This window comes from Orussus abietinus, unplaced genomic scaffold (assembly GCF_000612105.2).
Source record: "Orussus abietinus isolate OABI.00-Male unplaced genomic scaffold, Oabi_2.0 scaffold19, whole genome shotgun sequence".
Classification (NCBI taxonomy): Eukaryota; Metazoa; Arthropoda; class Insecta; order Hymenoptera; family Orussidae; genus Orussus; species Orussus abietinus.
In genome coordinates, this window is record NW_019395981.1 from 148,083 (window position 1) to 168,248 (window position 20,166).

Sequence of the window (20,166 nt, forward strand, 5' to 3'; positions counted from 1 at the left end):
TTGCCGAGACCAAAAGTTCCCGCCAGCTCCGTGTCTTACCAGACCCGACCCAACGTTTTCAGAGCCCTTGAGTCGATATGGTAATGGCTCGAGCGGGATCCGGCTAACCCGGGTATAACTCGGTTCGGCAGGGTCGAGCCACAAGTTGCGGCCGCTTACGCGCGTTTCGTTCGTCCGATCGATCGCCGACCGGAGCCATTCGGTCCACCGCGACAAACTGGGTTCGCCATTGTCGGGCCCTGATCGAGAACACCCTAATTACGGGCCGAGATGAGCGAGATTTTCCGGACTCGCGAGGACCGGGTCCATGGGGCTCCTTTTCATCCCTCGGGGGCGCGGGAAGAAATCGAGAGCAGGGCTCGACCTCGCTACCGGAGTCGATCCCGGGGCAAGGTTAAGCGACCCGCAGTTCCTTGGCCGCAACTTCCCGGAGAACTATCCCGTCTAACTCAAATGGCGAGTCCTGATTCCGCCCTCCCTAAACGGCCGCGATCTTGGGAAACGTACGGTCCACCCGGGGCGCGAACTTTCCGGAATCGCGGCCAGCCTCCGCGTCTCTCCCTCTCCTCGAGTTTATCCCGGCTCCCCCCCCGTGCCGTAACGGGGGAAACTTAAATCCAATTAACGCGGAACCTAATTTTCTGCCGGTTGAGTGGCGGCAGCGAGTTGTGAAAAAAGCAACGGTTGCTGTTGCCGACCAGCCCTGGGATGCATTAGGTCACCGAAATTGCTTTAACCGGGCTCGAGCGAGCATCCGGCAGCCGGACTATGGGTCGGTAGGTTGCCAGCTGGATTTAGCTGGACGCTCCTGTATACGCCGACCGGTTTACTTCCGCGTCCCAATCCCCGTTTCCAGCGGTTTGGGTCTCCCGTCCATGGGCAAAGCCCATTAACCAAGTATAAACTCACCTCCGCTGGCGGCTTGCCCGCGACACTGACGCACTCCATCACCAGCACCCGATCCTCCGTGGTAATGAGAGAGTCCCCCTGGACGATCTTCGGAGGCTGCGGAGGTACCAGGACGCTCAGTCTCGCGAATCTCGAGCGCAGACTCGGCTGCCCGTCGTTCGTCGGCGACGCCTGGCACTGGTACACCCCGTCGTCCTCCAGCTCTACCGGGTGGATCCTCAGGGAGAAGTCACCTGCAATCAGACAGCATCCACGTTTCACTTGACCTCCTCACCGTTCGGAAAAACACCGCAATTTTAAAACATTTTCATTCCTATTCTAGATCGTATTAATTTTGCATGATCCCGCAGAATTGTACCGCGACGTTGTAAAATTACCGATTTACTTAAATATTCAGGATGACCGTAGAATAATCCACTTTCGAGACGAATCGATAGAATTTTAGAGCGATCTCGGGTAACCCTGTGAATTTCCTGGATACTCTTTTTTTAATCATTTTATGAGGTATCCAGAGACTTTTGCGGGAACGTTCATGGACGTTTTTAGGCTCGTGGTGGTTCTTCTTGGTTTCTAAAAATGGATTTGGCTGGGTCGCTCCGATCCCCAAAATATGGACCTGGCAAAATCGAAGTCCCGGCGCGTTTCCGGAGCTCGCGAAACGTGGTTTACGACACGTGGAAAAATGCGCCTCCGGCGGGCGTACGGTGGATAACTGCTGTAAAAGTATACGGTCCGTAGAAGTACGCTCCGGAATACGAGCCAGGACTCGTGCTCGCGCGTTTAATGTCGAAGACGGTTGCCGTTTAAATGGAAACGATCCTCGCGTGTCCAGCCCCGGGTTGGGGTTTCGGCGTTCCCCGAAAAGCCGATCGAACCGCGTCTTCTCGGGGTGCATTCCACCCCCGACTTCCGGTGGCCTTCGAGACCCTCCAGGAAGTCTTCGGGTACATCCCTAATGGGCACAATCTACGGCAACGAGATCTCGTTAATGAGTTATACGCTTTAATAAACTGCTTTAGTCCCCTCCCCCTGTCTCTCACTTTCTCGAGGAGACGCCGAAGAGAGCGGCAAGGAGGGGAATAAATCTTGAAACGTCCTTAACGTTCTCCCTCGGGGCGTTCTGGATATATTTCTGCACGGGAATGATCTTAACTCGCGCCATAAACGAATCTTTACAACGGCGAGTTTCTCGCATGGCGTACACGAGGGGAGACGGCGAGAGGACTCGCTCAATGGAGATCTGCTCGAAACGCAAGTGCAGGGGGTGGCTCGAAGCCACCAAGATTCCTAACCCTTAATGCCCCTACACGGTGCAGGAAGCCCGAAAAATGTTTCCAGACTGTCAAAAATATCGCCCAAGCGAACGGTAGTCCGTCTCCACCACAGGGGAGCACTTTGGGCCCGATAGAATATGCTAGCTGTAGAAAAATGACACCCCACCTTCCCTGGTCCCCCGAACCCCTTCAAACTTTAACGTGCCATTATTCGAGGTGTGCTAGCTTCCCGAAAAATTCCCTAAAGCCCGACCTGAGAAGGAATCGCGACTTCTTTAATTATTTACCGTCCACCCTGCGTGGCTTCGAATTGTCAGGCGCACGGCGGGACGATTAATGGAGGAATGTAAAAATAACAACAAAGGAGCACGCCCGGTTTAACCCGAGACTTTTGAGAGTCCACTCGGCGGGAGTCGAAATTAACGAGGAAATTCCGCACAGTCATTTGCAGCCGATTTCTCCTAGAGGGTAGGTTCCGCAGTTGCAGAACTTTCTGCCACTTGGAGGTGCAAGCGAACTCCCGAGCGGAACAGCTCGGTTAAAATGCCGCTCCCATCGTCTTCCGGTTTTTTATTAAAATATATAAATTCTCCCTTCGAGAGATCCTAGGAGGAACTTCTCGCGGGAGGGTCGCTTCCGGGTGGAGACGAGGAAGGCGCTCCAAGGCGACGAGGTCTGCGTTTACATCGAGTGTCGCCCACGGGCGACATTCCTCTGCAAGACTCTCATTACCAGTAGGCGAAATGGGAAAGCGGGGCTCCCACGACAATTACCAAGTGCGCGAGCGAGCGCCATGTCATTGCACTTTGCGAGTTCTTAACTCTACTGCGCATCAAATATGGATCAGCCCTTTGACATGGAAGGACCAAAGTAATGAGAAAGACAAGGGTGCTCCGCTTCCTACCGAATGCCGCTCGCCGGCTTTCGCAGTCTCCTTTTCGCCGAGCCGGATTTCTCGGCCATTGCGAAGAGAGTAAGCACGTCCGATAAGGATAACGATCGCGGACGAATATTTCCAGAACGCGGGCTTTAAAGCCGATGTCCCCAGAAGCCGCGTTCAGAGGGGACAATTGCGAATGAATCCCGAAAGCCTTCCCTCCGGCTCGACAGTCGGCTGCCGTGTCCTTTATACATCTTCAATGCGCCGAAGTAATTACTTCCCCGGCACTGCTTTATTCCCTCGGTCTCTCCTATAAATGATTTACCGCCCGTCATTAAAAATCGACATCTGACCCCTTACATCCCCGAGAGCAAGAGCTCTTCTTTACCAGCCAGACAAGTGCCTCCATTTATATCCACCTCGCTCTCCCAAACCAACTACGAGTTAAGAAGTTAAGAATTAATAATTAACAAATCCAATTTCATTCTGTAAAATCCGGAGGCTAGTAAAAGCCCGAGGCTTTCATCAAGTAAAAGAGGGCTCAGGGGATAAAAAATTCGGTGAATTTTCTCTTCAACTCGGAAACACAATTGCTTGGAAAAATAATTGCTTCAATTGGTGAAATTTGTGTTGGGTCAATTATAAAATATGGTTACTATACGTACGGTTAATATCTGATTGACGCGACTAAGCTCTTCGGTTAACAGTTTTCGGTTGATCGCATTAAATATTGCGGTAGATCGCATCAAATATTAAAGTAATCTGGAGGATTTAACGAAAATATTCGGTTTATTCGGTAAAATAATTCCTAAAATCAATGAAACGATTTAGCCGAAACATTTTAGTTCACCGGAGCATACGGGTTGGGTCAAGTGAATGAAAATTCGGTTCACGCGACCGAAACGCATTTTGAAATTAACCAAACGTAGTCAATAAGAAAATGTTGTTAAATGAACGAAATTTCTTTTTCCCGCGCGTAGGGACGCGGCGAGTCGAATAATTCCTCTCGTTAAACTCGAGTCAAAGAAATCGAACCCAAGTTAGAGAGTTAACTCGGCAGCGTTTTGGAGTTAACTCGAATCAACGAAGTACGACTCGAGGAGTGCTCGAAAAACCTCGGTTAGGAGTCCAGGATTGAAAGATCCGATCTGCTTGGGCCGTAACTCAGCGTGAACGGGCAAGTGAAACGCAGGGGTTAAACGTAGAAAAGGGGCAAAAAAGAGGGCGAGCTGTTGAAAGGCGAAATGAAATTTGCGCGGATGGAGCTTAGTGTCCATCCGGGTCGGTTCCGGTCGGAGGGAAGCCGCGAGTCCACTTCCGTCGTGCCGTGAGTGACACGGTCTATTAGTTCGATCGAGCCGGACGTCATCTCGTCCAGCGCGGACTTATTTTCCCCTCTCGCACCTGCGGCTTTAAAGCGAAACCGATCGATGGGGTCGCACCTGTAATTACCCGCCGCCTATCGGGCGCGGCGGCAAACGCGGTTAAATTCATACGACCAGGACGGAACGACCCCCTTTACCTCGAGGACAATTTCCCAGTAGTTACCGGGGGTCTTAAACGAATGCCCGCTCCCCTTGTCGCCTCGACACGCGCCTCTCCGCTCGCGGTCGCCGTTACTGCCGATTTGTTCCGTTTTGCGGCTTCGAAAATCCGCCCCGGTCCCTTAAGAGGAGCAAAGGAGAGCTAGGTCAAAAATAGGGACACCCTTGTTAGGCCCAGGAGCCAAACCCGAGGGAAGCAAGAAAAACCGGCAACGGCAATAACGGCGTCGATCGCGTTTCTCGTTCCGTTTCCGTGGGCCTGAATCCTCGGCGGCCATTACCGGCGCTTTGCCGTTTATTTCCCGTCTCGAGCCAGGCCGTCCCTGGAGAAATCTCCCCAAGACTCGCCTCCTTTTCTCTAGGTGCTCGCGAAAGGGTTCGGGCGGTTATAACGGATGCAAGGAGATCAACGCGGCATGACGGAGCGCCGCCGGAAGTGAAACGTCCACTCTGCGTTAAGCCGAAACCGTTCCTCGCGCTTTACGTCGTTTTCGAGGGCTGGAAATGGCCGAATGCCTCGTGACTCCTGGTTTTATCCCCCGGGAACCCCTTTTCTTGACTTGGCACGAGCGTGCACTCGTAAAACCAGACAGGGGGGATTCTTCGCCCTTCGGAGTTCCGGAAAACGCGGGACCACCCTTTGAAGACAATCGACGTCGCTGCCGGTCGTCGGTCTTCAGTCCTTTCAGGGATGTTACCCGGAGGATCGGATTTTAATTACCTGGGGAACTTACTTAATGCCGCCGCGGAGTGGCCGCTCTTTGCGCGTTTACACCGCTTTCGGGGCTGGGAAATTGCAGGATGCGCCGCGATTTCCCCGCTTTCCCTGCTTTCCCTCGGGGCCGCCTTTCCGTGCGTTCCGCCTTGAGACTTTGTCTTTCCCTCTGTGCGATTCCGCAGCCCCGGGACTACCCACTCCGCACTGTAACCGTTCCAGAATTCTCGCGGATCCGCTCGAGAGCTGCGCAAAGCTCGCTAAATGCGGCGCTCTTTGAAGACGATTGGACGCATTCTTGGAACGGCCGCCGCGCGGAACGGGGACGATTTCGGCCCATTCGGGGAACGGTCGTATCGGAAAGGACGCGGGGGAAAAATGCCGATGCCGATTCGAGATGCATCCGAGATATGGCCAAGTGCAGACGCGACGTCGGCGGAAAAACACCCTCTTGGTTGGTCGATCCGGAAAAGGGCTGCGGAAATAACGCGCAGACGGGAACAGATGGCTCGATGGGAACTTCTTAATCGGCTTCTCCCGAATCCCGACATCGATTCTCGCCGCTTCGGGAACTGGGTCGTAACGTCGGCCCACTAATTGGGAGCTGGTGACAGGATAATTTCAAGGACCAGCAAGTAACCGCAGGGAACGAAATATTCGTCCAAGCGTTCTTCTTCGGTATCGATTGGAGATGGTCACCGATGATTTGGGTGCGGGATTCATTGGGTCGGAACGTTGAAATCGGAGCTACGTTCATCCAGATTTTCGTTACAAGACGTTTGGATTTGGCTCGGGAACGAAACATCCACCCAATCGTTGGTTCTACCGATCGTCGACCTGGATGGGGCGAGGTCTTGGTCGAAGGAGGTCGGAAACGACGACGATCGCCGGTGGTTCGAGGTTCAACGTTCGGTTCGCCGATATCGGGGAGAGGTTCACCGGGATCCGGGTTACATGGCCGAAATCCAAGCAGCGGATGGGGCAAGCGGGCTGCGCCAAGTGGCCGATATTTCAGATTCCAGGCCCTCGCTAAGTGTGGCCGATAGTCCCGATGCTCCCCGGACAAAGGGTCGAAGATTAAAAGCAGAGAAAAGCAGCCGAGCCAGGGCCTCGGCCTGCCACTTGTCCCGGTCGATCGCGCGTCCAGCCCGGACGTTCCGCCGAGTTTTCTCCGGCGATCGACTCGATTAGCCGAAAGAGATCCCTCCGCAGATTGTATCGACCCCGTAATTTGGGGCCCTTCACCCAGTCGATCTCGGTTGTCATTACCAGGAATATCGATCCCACCACGAGCTCCGCTTGCCAGGGTTAATGGAGCACCCGGGACGTTTCGTGACGGCGTCCTAGGACGAGTCGACGGGACGCCTCCGAATGACGCCCTTCGAAATTCGGGATTCCGGCAAGTTGCGAGCTAGAGCTTATTCCCAAGCTCGGGGCATTCGGGGGTTCATCAGCACGCGGCCGGAAATTGCTGTTCGCGGCTCGACCCGAAACTCCCACCCGCGGATTTCGGAAATTTCGAGTAATTGCTGATACGTTCCGCCAAATGCCTTCGGGTCGGACCTCGATCGCGGCCCTCGGCCCCGGGGCCTCTTTTGGCTTCGATCCGTTGTGCAGTTGAGTCTTTTGTTTGCCCAGGTCTCGGTGTTTCGCCCATGACAAAGCCCTGCTTTAACCTGCTGCAGGTTACGGTGTTACGCATTGCGGAGGTGGGCGCAACAAAGCCGCACCGCGCGTCGGGATCAACGGGCTACGCAACTGTTTCAATGGGCCCTACGGTCTGGAGGTTCGAGGCGGTGGCTGGGCCGGATTAATTGCTCTTAAGCGCACTTACCTCAATGACTTTAGCATTTTGTGCACCTCCCATCTGCGAGATACGTGCTTGCCAGTTTGCCACGGGATTCCGCAAATAAGTGCGAACCGTGACGCCCGGTGGGGGTCTTGCCTTAGGGGCGACGTCGTGGATGGTTCATTTTTTCAAAGTCCACTTTTTAGGTACCGTTCATGGTTGTTCACGTTGTGACACAGCTACATTTATTTCTTCCATTGGCAAGTACTCGATTTTACTAGGAAAGAGTGCTTTGGTTGCGGAATGAAATGTAGCTTAATTGCATGAACTTCCGTCAATCGTTCGTGAAATTTTTCTCCGAACTGGGTGTGTCGAATAGTTTAAAAATTGACAATGTGAATATGGAAGCTGTAGGGGAGGTCCTGACCCTAATTTCAATTTTTAAAAAATTTTTTTACGGACATTTTGAGTATTTCTGGTGAATAATGAAATTTCAGAAATTTCTTTATAGCTTTAATATCCACGTTGGCAATTTTGAAACGATTCGATGCATCCGGAAGAAAAGTTTCATGAGCGAATGACTCTGAGAGATGCTTTCATATCACCTTAATTTCGAGCTATGGCTACGGCTGGCCTGGATATGGATCGCTCGATCGGAGAGAACTACTCCCAACGACGCTCCCTTCCTGTAGGCGTTCCCGAGGGAGATTTTCGGCCTGGAGACGTCCCCTCTCGCGATCTTGGTGAACTTCCGTTCGCAGCCTTGGCGGAAGCCGAGCTCGCTTCGCGCGAGAGTTCAATCGGACGTAACTTCGTCGGACGGTCGAGTTTGTTACTTGAGAATCTCTCGCTTCCTGCTTCGAAGCGGGCCAAGGTACGAAAGGCTTCCGCCGGATAACACCGTCGAGATATCGCCGGGCATTCGAGCTTGCACTTCGTCACGCGAATTATGCCACCGGGCGAAGTGCTCGCTTCCTAAGGGGAAGCCGGACTTTAAGATAATCTCGACGGGGTGAATTGCGAGATTTAGCGCCCCTCGAGAACGGCGACCCCCGGAATTTCTCCTCGTCCGGTCTCCAGACCGCGCGACAAAGGTTTTTCCTACAGAGGTACTTACTACTTACTGGTAGTTACAAAGGTAACTACTGTAAAATTCGCCGAATAATATTAAAAGGTATATTTATTGACTTAATAATTGTCCTATCTGCCAGGGAATGGCGGGCGGTCTAGGGGAGAGTTATGGACAAAGCCCGACTCGAGCGGCGACCAACTTGTAGAGGATTTCAGCATCGAGGAACGAATTAACGAGCCCATTGTAACATCAACGGAGTCGCTAACGGCGCAACATTAGCGACCTTTCCGCTTCCCACACGACGTGCCATTTCTCGCTGAGAGCTCGTCTATTTCCCCGTAATTAATGCGTAATGCCCACTCGGTACGCAGTTCTTCCTTGGGGAATGAACGTGTCTCTAGGAACTAGGACTTTCCCTCCGACCCGCGACTGGAACTTGCGAAAGCCTGAAAAAACATTCCCTCCCGCCTTTATGGACAATAATATCTGGAGTGTCGCGTTACGGCCCCGCGATGACGTCGATACTTTTTAAAGTGGCGTTAAACTCGCGAGCAACATCGCTCTTATCGTAATTTTACGGCCGCACGAATAACCGATCGATGGAGGAAACCTCCTTCGAGGAATCTGCCGCGAGCGGGAAGGTTCCCCATCTTGACGTTGAAATTCAAATCGGCAGGAACGAGTACCCAATTAATTCGACATAGTCGATTTCGCGTTACGATTAAAATGACGAAAACGTCGACCGTGGGTTTCGTTTTGAAAGGACGAAAAAAAAAAATATATTCATCGGGAATATTGAGATACCGGGTAGAGTGGAAGCGAATCGGAGCGATTCGATCGGCAATTTTCAAGGCGCCCACCCGATTTTCCATCCCCGCTAGGCATGTTGCCGGTTCCATTACGCGATTGGCCGTCTCCGCGGAATTCCGCGAGCGAACTTGCCGGCTCAATTTCTTCGGCGGAATACGCTGATGAGGAGCAATCCGGCCGTGTCGAGGGAGCCGGCAGGAGATATGCTCAAGGCGCCTTTTACAGAGTCCTCGGAGGAGGGGCCTGCAGGAAACGAGATCCCGTGAAAGGGATGAAAATCAGTTAATATAAACGAGTTCATAAAGTGCTGAAACGGGGAGGATTCTAACAAGTGGCCCTTTTTAATTCACCGGGCACACGATAACCCGTGTAATCGCAGACCCGAGAAAAGATGACCCTTAATCGCGATCACGAGTGCTCCTTAAGGAGCTCGCCCGATCATCCGCTTCCTCTTCACGCTCGTTGCTAGTGACTAGCAAAGTTGGTCCCGTACATTTTCGCACGTTTTGCAAGATCAAGAGACAGCGATGAGAAAAATCTGGCTGGATGCACTTTTGCACATTTTGCAAGGCCAAGACTAAGAGACTGATGAGCAAGATCTGGCTTCGCCTATGAGACATGGTCTAGGTCTTTAATTCCCTGGTCACTATTGGCGGTAAGTTCCTGGTCTCTTTTTAAGGTTGTCTCTTTTGAACGCGGATTTGGGGGGTGATTTACGGCGTCCAGGGTCTGGGGGAGGACTTGAGGGAACCGGCCAGGCTCGGTTTCATCCCCCGATGTTAATAAACATCAGCGGCGCCGGCACGGAGAACGGATTCCCGCGGGTTCGGCGATGCTATCCGATACTTAAGTACGTGTGTAACGGCTGCCATAACTCTTCCTCGAAATTACTAACGTGGAGCAACGAACGTCGGTCCGAGGCGCGGCATGCTAGGCCCCGAATTCCAGATCCGGTCGACAACGGCCCGACATTAATTGAGTCTTTAAATTTCATGAGAGCACATCGCGGCCTACTGACGTATGCATGCGTGCAGCCCGACCGGAGGAGCTCCAGTCCTACGCAAACTCGCTCCTGGAAATATCGAGAGGATGAGATACCTCCAGGAAACCACCCGCGATGAGCGAGTGCACATCCCCGTTCGGTCCGGAAAATTAAAAGGGAGGAGGAAGAAAAATAGAGGAAAAAGTTGTTAAATTAAGGGAAGTAATTTCTTCGACGAGCATAGAGGATGGATACGCGAAGAGTCTTTGAGGGGCGTCCAATTTACCGAGTCCCAGAATTTCCGAGATGTCGTCAGAGGTGCCTTCGGCTAGAGGGTCGATTTCGAAATCCGTCACATCGACGGAGAAATTGCCCACGAGTACCCAGTACGGCAAAGTAAAGCGAGTAAACTGTCGTCCATCGGCGTCACAATAGGGAAATTTATCCCGGCTAGTGCGCAAATCGGAGAATAAAGGGGAAACGCGTTGTTCCGTCCAATAACAAACTAAATCCAATAAAGACTGCGAGACAATCTCCATTTGTCATTATTGCGCATTATTAGCACATCGTTACGGGGCGCGCACGCAACTCATCGGAGCTGTCATAATATCGACGCGACGCGGCCGGAGCGCGGCCGAAAATGAACGGAAAATGAATTACGGCGTATCGGTAATATTATGGTGATGAGAACTAATTAAATAACCGTAATTAAGCAACGCTAGCAGCGAATGGCCGAGGGGAAGGCACCGTGGAGGGCGAACCGTGAAACCCACGAGAGTCGATTTTGCAAGTAAATAGCGCGGGAAATCTCGTTTCGCGCCGAAAGATCGAAGGGAGGAGGGCGGAATAGAAAATATCGAGGATTCGGAGCGTGGGATATTTAGATGGCTTCGTCTGCTTTGAGAAACGCCTAAATCAAAATGCGATTCAATGAATTTTAGGGGGTCGATTTTTCTGTACCCCCTCTAGGGGGTGGCTTCGACCCTCCTCGCTTTTTCCGCCCCCGGCTCGAGAGGCACCGCGTTTGCCGTACAAGTTTGCCCATTGCCCGGGCCCTGTACTCCGCGGCATATCAGCGTTGATATAAAGTGATTAAAGAAGTTATCCCAGATTTATGAAACACTCCCAGGGGGTGCATCGATTTTCCGGGCAGGTTCGTGGAGCGACCCCCGACCGGGAACGCCGAGGCGGGCTCTCTTGGTCGCCGGCGACCGATTTCCGCACGTCGATCGACACTCCCCTCGAAGCCCCCATTGGAAATCCTCGTGATGTCGGGGCGCCCACCGAGGATCCATGGGCCGAAACCACCGCGGTGGGCACCGAGAGATTGCGCCCAAAGTGCGCTGCCACGTCCCGGATTGCTGTTCCTCGCACGGCACTATTGATCTATGGCAGAACCATTAACTACCGGAGCGTGCACCAAATGTTTCAGAACTAATTTAAACTTGGCTGCAATTCCAGGGTGACGTCATTTTAAAGCCTCCGAGACTGTAATAACGCTATAGGTCCGTTTTCAGGGAGGCTCTAACCGGGATGCGGACCCGTGAAGAATGACCGGACGCGAGACCACTTCCCGCTCGGCTCGGCTCCAGGACTCGATCCTTCACCAAAATGGCCCCTGAAGTGACGCGGCTAGTTAAAAAGTGGGAGATTCAAAAATAGGAGGGGCTTTTAGATCTCTCGAGCCGCGCGATGGGACTCATGGGTTTCGATTTGGGTTGGGATATGGGGAGTCTCGTTGGGCTTTGGGTGTCTCGGTTGACGGTATCTCAGGGGTGGGGTAGCCCAGATATCGGGTGACCAGGTCGTTCTTTAGGGCTGATTCCGATACTCGACCCTTCCAAGAAGGGGCAAATGTTAATTTAACTAGAAGTTGCGTTCAACAACGGGTCAATACCCCCGGGAGATGGTTTAGATTCCGGCATTCGAAGTCGATCGGTGTTGCGCGAACACTCCCCCGATGGACCATTTGCCACGCGTGTTGCCCGCGAGATTACGTCAACATTTTATACACCTATAAAATGCAAACGTGGGCGGATTTTAATGCGACACTTTATGCACGCCAGGGCCCACATGTTGCGAAACGTCAGGCGGAGCTTTCGAGGGCCCCTGGAAACAACAAATTTCGAGCCAACGAGAGGCGACTCCACGAATCTCCATTTTGCAATCGTCGAGGGCTGAAGAGTGAGACTTAATCAAACTGGAATCCATAGGGTGCATCGGAGCCTCGCTTCGGCCGACCAGAATTGCATCTACATGGGCGTTAAGGTCGTTCCGAAGCGTAAGCATGAACATCCAGCTGAGTATGCAGGGGGCAGAAATATAGTTAGACACCCCCCGAGGGTGGACCCGGTCTAACATAACCTAACACAGCCCGACGTAACACGCGAGCACGCCGGAGAAGGCAGGTTACATATTAGACCTACACGCCCAAGTGCAAGCGCATTTGCAGCTTCCGGCTAAGCCGGCGGAGAGTGGATTTATGTGGCCGGCAAATTAAGAATTTCCCTCGAAATTTTCATGCCTTCCCTAGGAGTCCTTGCCGGGTCCTAACGACTGGCCAGGAGATTTATCTCGCGAAAAACCGGGCCAATTTTGCGGAGGTCCTGGGTGCCGCCCACCCCTTCTTGTACCCTTCGAAACAGGGGCGCGGAAACTTTTTCCCCCGAATCTTTAATCTCGGATATTCCCGAATCATTGAGGATAGAACTTCGAAGGGACCCGTCCCGATGATCCGGTTATTTCCGAGGTACGTCTTAGGAGGTGGGATAAATTTTCACGCGTTTTACGTAAGCCGATCGGGGGACCATTACGCAAGGGGCGAGCCATTTCTTCCTCCCCGGGAGTCCAGTGACGTAAATGGCTACGTAACTTCGACGGGTCCCCCGAGCACGTGGCAAGCATCCAGGAATAAGGAAAAAATGGATCGATGCCCCGTTCCCCGGTTTCCTTTCGGCCCGATATTCGCGCCTCTCCTCCGGGGGAGGTTCGCGAAACCTCGACCGAAAGACGCATGGCGGAGTCGCCCTTGCATGCTCGCCCACAGTCACGACCCTCTACCCTCGGCGAACCGACTCGGCTCGTTATTAGACGAAAGGCTACGTCTCGCGAAACTGAAAAATACTGCTCGTCTTTGGTTGCTTTTAGCCTCCACCCCGGCTGTTACCCAGGTAACCGTTAACGCGTCCCGTCTTGGCCCCGTTCGCCATTTATTTCCGTTCCGCGAGTTCCCTCCCGGTAAGGAATGCGCGTTTAACAACTTTCTGAGCCCTGCTTCCGGTTTTCCAATTTATCAATTGTTCCGCGCCCACGGCCCTGCAACAATCCGAGGTAGAAATCCCCGAAGGAGCGACTTTTCCGAGATCGTCCCAGGATATCAGACTCGCGATAAGCGATCCCAGTATTATCGACACCTCGAATGTGCCGGTTAATCCGCAGCGACTTCGCCGCTGCAGCCAATTTCCAGCCCGGTACTCGCTCCCTTATCAATGGAACGGAGAACCGCGCGTTCCCGAAGGGCCCCGACCTTTTGAAATTCTTCCCTGGGAGCTCGATTCGCGACCAGCAATTTCCCGTGTCGCGATAGTGAAGCAGCGATTACGCGGATATAAGGCGAACCGACCGGGGGTAATTTCACTTCCCTGTGTCGTCGAAATTGCGCGGCCTCTGAGGTCCCGTTTTGTGCCGGCTGACATCGGGAAGCCATTTGTAATGCGGCTTGCATCAACCGTATCGACATGTCTCACATGCAGAAAATAACCAAGGAAGCACCTATCCTCGTTCACTTTTTCCGGCCGCCGCGGAATCGACTCGCTATTCCGATATCTGTTCTCAATTCCCCTACTTTTCGCGGGGATGGAACGACTACTTATCTCCTTCTTCCGCCCACGCGAGTTCGCGTATTGCGACCCTCTGCCGCGAATCTGCTATGGGATGGTATTAAAGTGTTTTCCATTTTTTATTCCCTATGCAAAGGGAATTTTTTGACAGAGTTTCGAGCAGATCGAGGGAAGGTATCGACGGAATCGTATTCGGGCACGAATATCGAGGGGACTATCGATCGGCGATCGGTATCGATTTCTGATTCGGCGAGCCTCGGCCTTCCTGTAGAGGGATCATTTGATATTTGTCAACCGAATTACGTCGAACGTTTGACGATTGACACCTGAATGACGTACCTTCCTCGTCGCTGCCAATCATGGAGTACCTCTCGTAGCCGGTGAGGTTCCTGACAGCGCCCAATCCGAAATCATCCTTGGTCCATTGTATCGGGCCCTTCTGATCGAGGACCCGACAAGGAAGCGTCACTTCGCTGCCAATAACCGCGGTCTGATCCATCGGCTCGATCGCGAATCGCTGATATACCATTTCCGTAGTGCTGGACGTCCTCGGTGTCGTCGTCCCCGCGTACGACCGGGATGAATTTCCCCCCCTGGCAGCGGCTTCTTCGACTATCGTCAATATACACCAGACGATGAAGATAGAGTTCGCCCAGAGCCCCACGTACGACCTGGAAGAAGAAAGGCGTTCGTTCTAAATGATTTCGATAATAAAATAAAAACCTTTTTCATCCATCTTTTGCATATTCAGGATTTTCAAACTCCAGATAAGAACTACCCCTCTGTACCCAAGGAATTCGTCTATAAATTGTAAACCTATCAACGAATCGGTAGTTAGTACTAGAAGGTTAATATTTGCAAATATCAATATTTTTTCTGGCTCGAGATTGAAAAAAATTGAGTTATGCAGTTTCGGTCATGGAGGTACAGGTAGCCTGGAGAGGTTTCGTTTATATTTATGGATAACTTCGGTGGATACGATGGTTGAAGTGCATGGGCGATGCACCCGTCGGGAAATAACGCTGGGAAATATCTTTGAGGGGGTTCTTAATACCACGCGATCGTTTTCGCCCATTGATTTCCGAGGTATCCGGGTCGGGGGTAATTCGCGCACTCGGCGCGGCCGAATGGCGGAATAAAAACACAAGGGCCATTTTCCATTTAACTTGAGCGCGTGTTTTCGCTCACTAGAGCCGGATTATTCGCGAAGGATAGAGGGGTTAAACGTTTCCTCGAGCGTCGCTCATCCCGCGAGCTACAAAGCTCAAATTGCCAACGAGTTTCACAGACGACGCCATTTTCCGCGGACAAGCGGAGACCCTGCGGCGAATGAATGCCGCAATTACAACGTCTACACCCCCGGTTACGAGTCGTGACGTCAGCAAACGGTTCGCCCATTGCGAGGCAATGTGTATCCCGACCTGTCGTTACAAATGTACGACCCCCCATCGACGGTATTGCGGAAACCAGTGGAAACATTTCGCGGCCTCGCATTACGCGGCCATTGTGGTTTGCGCGCCTTCAAAAGCGCGACCGACGAAACGCCCTTTGAGCGTCAAGACTTTTCCTTCCTGGATTTCGATCGCGCATTGGAAACCGCGAACGCGTTTCCCTATTACTCGTCGCTCCACTCGACGCCGCAGATTCGGGTACGCGGCGTCAGCTGCAGCTGCTCCTGGTTTCTTTGAAATCCGTCCTGACGGGCGTCGTTCGGCGCCACTTTGGAAATTTTTACCCTTGTCTGGACCACATCCTTGTACGTCAAATTGGGATTTGTGTTGACGAGGGCGAGTCTCGGGTCGGACCGTGGGCGAGAACATGGAAATGGAAGCGGAAAATATTCCTACCTACTGATACCGGATAGAGATTCACGATATCAGCCGCGGATTAAAAACCCGACGTCGGGCGCAACATTTACCTCCAGAAGGAGACTTAATTACTGCCTTTGCCGAGGAAATTTCCCCCCGTTCATTTGTTTCTTGCTACCGAGGGGAAATCGAAATCCGATACGCAGGAACATTGGCTGCCCTGTAGATGCGAGAATTCGATCTGGGGAATTTTTACCGCCGCGTACGGCGCACCTGGTTGTTGCCATTGCGGAATTTGTCGGTCTCGAGAGCCTCGATTTGTCCGCGCAAGTGACGGCCGGTTGTGCGAGTCGTCGCGGAAGTTTCGAACGCGGTTTCGGGCAATTTTGGTGATTCTTAGGCCAGGGAAATGGATTTCCTCCGGCGCTTTTTTACGTTTTACGAGGCACGAAAGCTCCGTTCTGCTCGACCGGCAGTTAAATGGTAGTTGGAATTGCGCTCCTCTTCTGCGTAGGCCCTTTCGGAGCGGCCTAGAACCCCTAATGCATCCAATTGGTTACAGGCTGTTACGGGACGTCGTAAGATGCTCGTACGAGTCGTCTCACGGCTTCTTCCCGTGCTTAATAGAATAATAACCCCGGCGCGCAGGCGCAACATATTCAACATATTCAGCGCATGAATAAGATCGTGTGTACCTAGGAGAAACAACGTGGAGGGCGTTCTCGAGGCTGGAGGAGAGACTCGCCCAAGGGGACCTCGCCGACGCGTTAATCCGGTAAATCGACTCATCCCTTAATTGTCCGAAAATAGTCGTTATCTAGAGATACATAATTATGTAAGAAAAATTTCTGGAGATCGTTTAAACAACCGACCAGTTGGACGACGAGTGATGACGGAGCTTCCAACTTCAGTTTCCACAAGCAGCGCGAACTGTTCCATCAACTTTGAGCAACCGAGTAGTCGGACGACGAGCGATGTCGGAGGTTCCAACTTCAACATCCACCTCCAGCGAGATCTGCTCCAGTAATTTTGAGTAACCGAGCAGTTGGAGGAGGAGCGATGTCGGAGGTTCCAACTTCAACCTCCACCTGCAGCGCTCGTTGCGCCGACCTCCGATCAGCTGATTTGGGGCGCCTCTTGAGGGGGCTTTTATTTAGAATTCCCGGCGCTCAATCGGGGGCCGACGCCGGCGGGACTCGCGCAGGTGCTAAAGTTGGTGGGAACGATTAGCGGATCAATTAATTGGATAAGCTGGCTAATTATACAGGCTATAAATCTAGACGAATGCGCGCGCTCCGAGGGGCAGAGAGCCCGGCCTGCGACGGAGCCGTTCTCGCTCTCGAGTAGCCTGTTTGCTCAGAAGCTAAGCTTTATCCCTTGCCGGTGTGCTCGGCATTAACGAGCCGTTAACTCCATCCTAATCCAGCCGGCTGTCCAAACGATCTCGAGACCCGTCGAAGCGGCCTTTCGTTTCGGCCCTGATCAGCAGATACGCATTCGTCGCAGGAAGGCTCGATGGAGTCGGGTCGATTTTGTGGACATTTCTAGGATTCTTCCATATCTCGAATTTTCCTCGGTCACGGATCTCCGGGTGGATTTCGGAAAAGCGATACCGCCGGGCTCGACACCTTCTCTCTTTTTTTAGCCAGTCGAGGGGTGCAGAGATTCGGTCCATTCTATCCCGCCAATTGAGACCTTTCCGACGACGTGGGAGCGTCACTATCAGTTGCGAGCTCGTAGCGTATGCATTGTGTGCTTACACGACAATCAACATTGTCTTGGTACATCATTGTGCATGCAGGGATACATTGCAGCGCGCGTGTCCGTCCTACCGATGGGCATAGAGAGCAATGTCTATCTTGTGTAAGTACGCGCAAACGGTGGGTGCTACCAAAGGCACGCGACGCGTCCCCACGGGTCGACCTTCCCATCGATTCAGATCCCGATGAATCGATGTTGGGTTATCGATACCCAGAATCAAGGCCTTCGCGAATATCTCGCGTAATCGCAAGCATAACAGGGAGAATTGGCTAAAAATTGAACACAAGACGCCGCATTGAATTCTCTGTAATTCTTGCCGTTGGGGTCCTTATGGACTTCTCTTATCTCTTGTATATGGATAATCACGAACTAGCCAATCGGATAGCCGAATGTAAGTCGGCATTTTAAAATCCACGGGTAGTCGGAAAATTCCACGGGTTTCATTTTTTTATTTTTTAATTATGATTATGCGTTGCTGCTTATAAGTAGTTTGCGCGAGATACGCGCAAAGGTCTTTAATAAGCGATAAAAAGCGAAACGGGGGATGGTAGTCGGAGGAACTTCCAAGGATCGTCCAGGCTTCCGATTCGTGAATCGACCAGGACGAGTTCGGGTCCCTGCTGTGATTCATGGGAGCGAATCCTGGACGTTTAGGGGCTGATACGAGATAACCCCTTGGTGCCGTCTCCAAAGTGAAAACTCCCATTTTCCCCGCCCCGTGCCGGTTTATTTATTCCGCTGGAACTTAAAATACGACCGTTCGATTTCCTGCCAGGCCTCGGGGCTGCCCACTTTTATCCAATAATGCCCGGTTTCGTTTGTCCCCCGAAACTTGGGATACGCTTTCGATTTCCCGGAGGCCTCGGTCGCACGTATCGGTCCAGGATGCGGATCAATTATTCCCCAGGCCCGACGCCGGGATACGAGCCTCGGCGAGGGTTCAATTAACGCATTTCCCGCTTTCCCGACGTTGACTCTTCAACGGCGATCCGTTAAGGCGGTCGTTTAATTCCCCATTCCGAGCGAGCGACTCGAGAAGCCCCGGCGTGCCTCCTGATCGCTTACGGCCAGTTAATCCATCCTCGAGTAAATTTACTGGAGGAATAAATCTGCCCGGGCTAGCCAATGATATACGCGTTTATCGGAATTGCCCAATGAGCGGGGCCGGGAGGGGCTAAATTTACTGGGAGCGGATAAATTCGGGACGCGATTACTTAGCGCGGATTTTCCGAAATCTCGGCCGATTATGAGCCGTCCGGGTCTTAGGAAACGCGTCTCCTCCGCCGTCGCGCCTGCGGAAGATCCGCAAGGGTCGTCGTCGATATCTCCGCGAACGACGCTGCAAATCGCGACGCGAGTCCTGCAATTAAACCTTGGGGCGGCGGACGGGAATTGTTTTCATTAAGGTTGCGGTCTGAGCCCTGTTATTAATTGCGGGGAAGGTTTACAGGTGGAGTTCACCTGTCCGCTGCAGGCCGGGCCGCGCGACAAACGGGGCTTCGCCTATCAACCCTGAACAATGGGGTGCGAGGGCAAAATATCTCGCTGTGTCACCTGCAGAGCCGGATCTACGGCAAGATCCCGGAATTTCGACCCTCCCCGGGTGGGGGCTTTCTTATCGATCGCTCGAAAAATCCGATCCCCTTCCGGTGATGGATCGCCCCAGGCGGAACACCTGTCGTTCGGCCCCGGAATGATGAAGAGCGGTCGAGGTAAATTAAATCGCCCCCGAATTATGCAGAGTCCCGTCAGGATGGATGAACCCGAGCTTCGGGGTGTCCCTCCGGTAGACGCGTTCGTTAGGCAGGAGCGAACGTGGAACAACCCCGGGAAAAAAGTGGCGAAAATTCCCCCGAGGGTCGGCGACGGTCGGACCTTCGGTAAATCGCGGATTCGGCGAACGGTTCCTCTCGTTCCACGTAATCGTTTGGCCCAATTGGCCCCGATAAGGAGATGATTGCTCGTCCACGCTTCAGGGAATGCAAAAGACCGCGGGGGGTCTTCGCGAGGAGAACGGAACGCATGGCGGCCGTAATCCGCGGGGCTTATCGCGCGGTTCGGCTCGTGACAGCCGTTAAAATCCACTTGTCAGCTGGAAAAGACCGACCATGGTGGAGAGCCAATGGTCTCCCCTGGTATCCTCGTAAATGAATTAACGACGCCATTACTTACCTACCGTGGAGCCCGCAATGACTGCGAAAAGAAGAAACTAGGAATTCTCGCCGCGACCAAATATCAGGGAACTTGGATTTCGAGTTCCGTTTCTTAATTTTTCATTTTTCTCTTTTTTGTTCTCGGGGAAATATTTACAGGACGAGTGGACGAAAGAGCGAAGTCCTGGGGAAATGTCGAGTCCGAAGCCTGGCCGAGATTCGCACCTTTGTCGGAGGAATCCTCGCGATCGAACATTGTTAAGTCCCGCCGCGATGGTTAAGGGTCGCTCCAACAATGCCTATCCATTCGGCTGCAAAATCTGCGAAAACGGGGCGACTGATTGGACGTCCTCCCGACGTCGGGTGGTTCCCTTCTTTGGAAACGTTTGTCGACGATAATAGTTACTCCTCCTCCGGAGGCGCCGCGGAGCCCTCGGGGACCCTTAACTTCTTTAATAAGCGAGGTGATCATTACTTCGAAACACCGCGTGCCGAACAGAAAGGAATCTCGTAATTATGCGCCCCGAAACCGCCGAGCTTCGGTCGGAATAATACGCGGATCCGTCGACGAGGAGGCGGTTGGCAGCTCCCGGCTAGTAATCTATCGTAATTGGGAGCCGTCAATCCGTG

The 20,166-nt window shown here is 52.7% G+C and overlaps 1 protein-coding gene across 2 annotated transcripts in view; it reads right to left on the reverse strand.

The window, feature by feature from the left end:
• LOC105699794 (irregular chiasm C-roughest protein) overlaps positions 1-20,166 on the reverse strand; it is a 94,954-nt gene that overhangs the window by 19,594 nt on the left and 55,194 nt on the right. For both annotated transcript variants that reach the window (XM_012425099.2, XM_012425098.2), the window contains exons 2-3: positions 14,154-14,485; positions 910-1,142 (exon numbers count right to left, since the gene is read on the reverse strand). In XM_012425099.2, the coding sequence (XP_012280522.1) occupies positions 910-1,142; positions 14,154-14,485 (565 nt within the window). The remainder of the gene's footprint in view (positions 1-909; positions 1,143-14,153; positions 14,486-20,166) is intronic.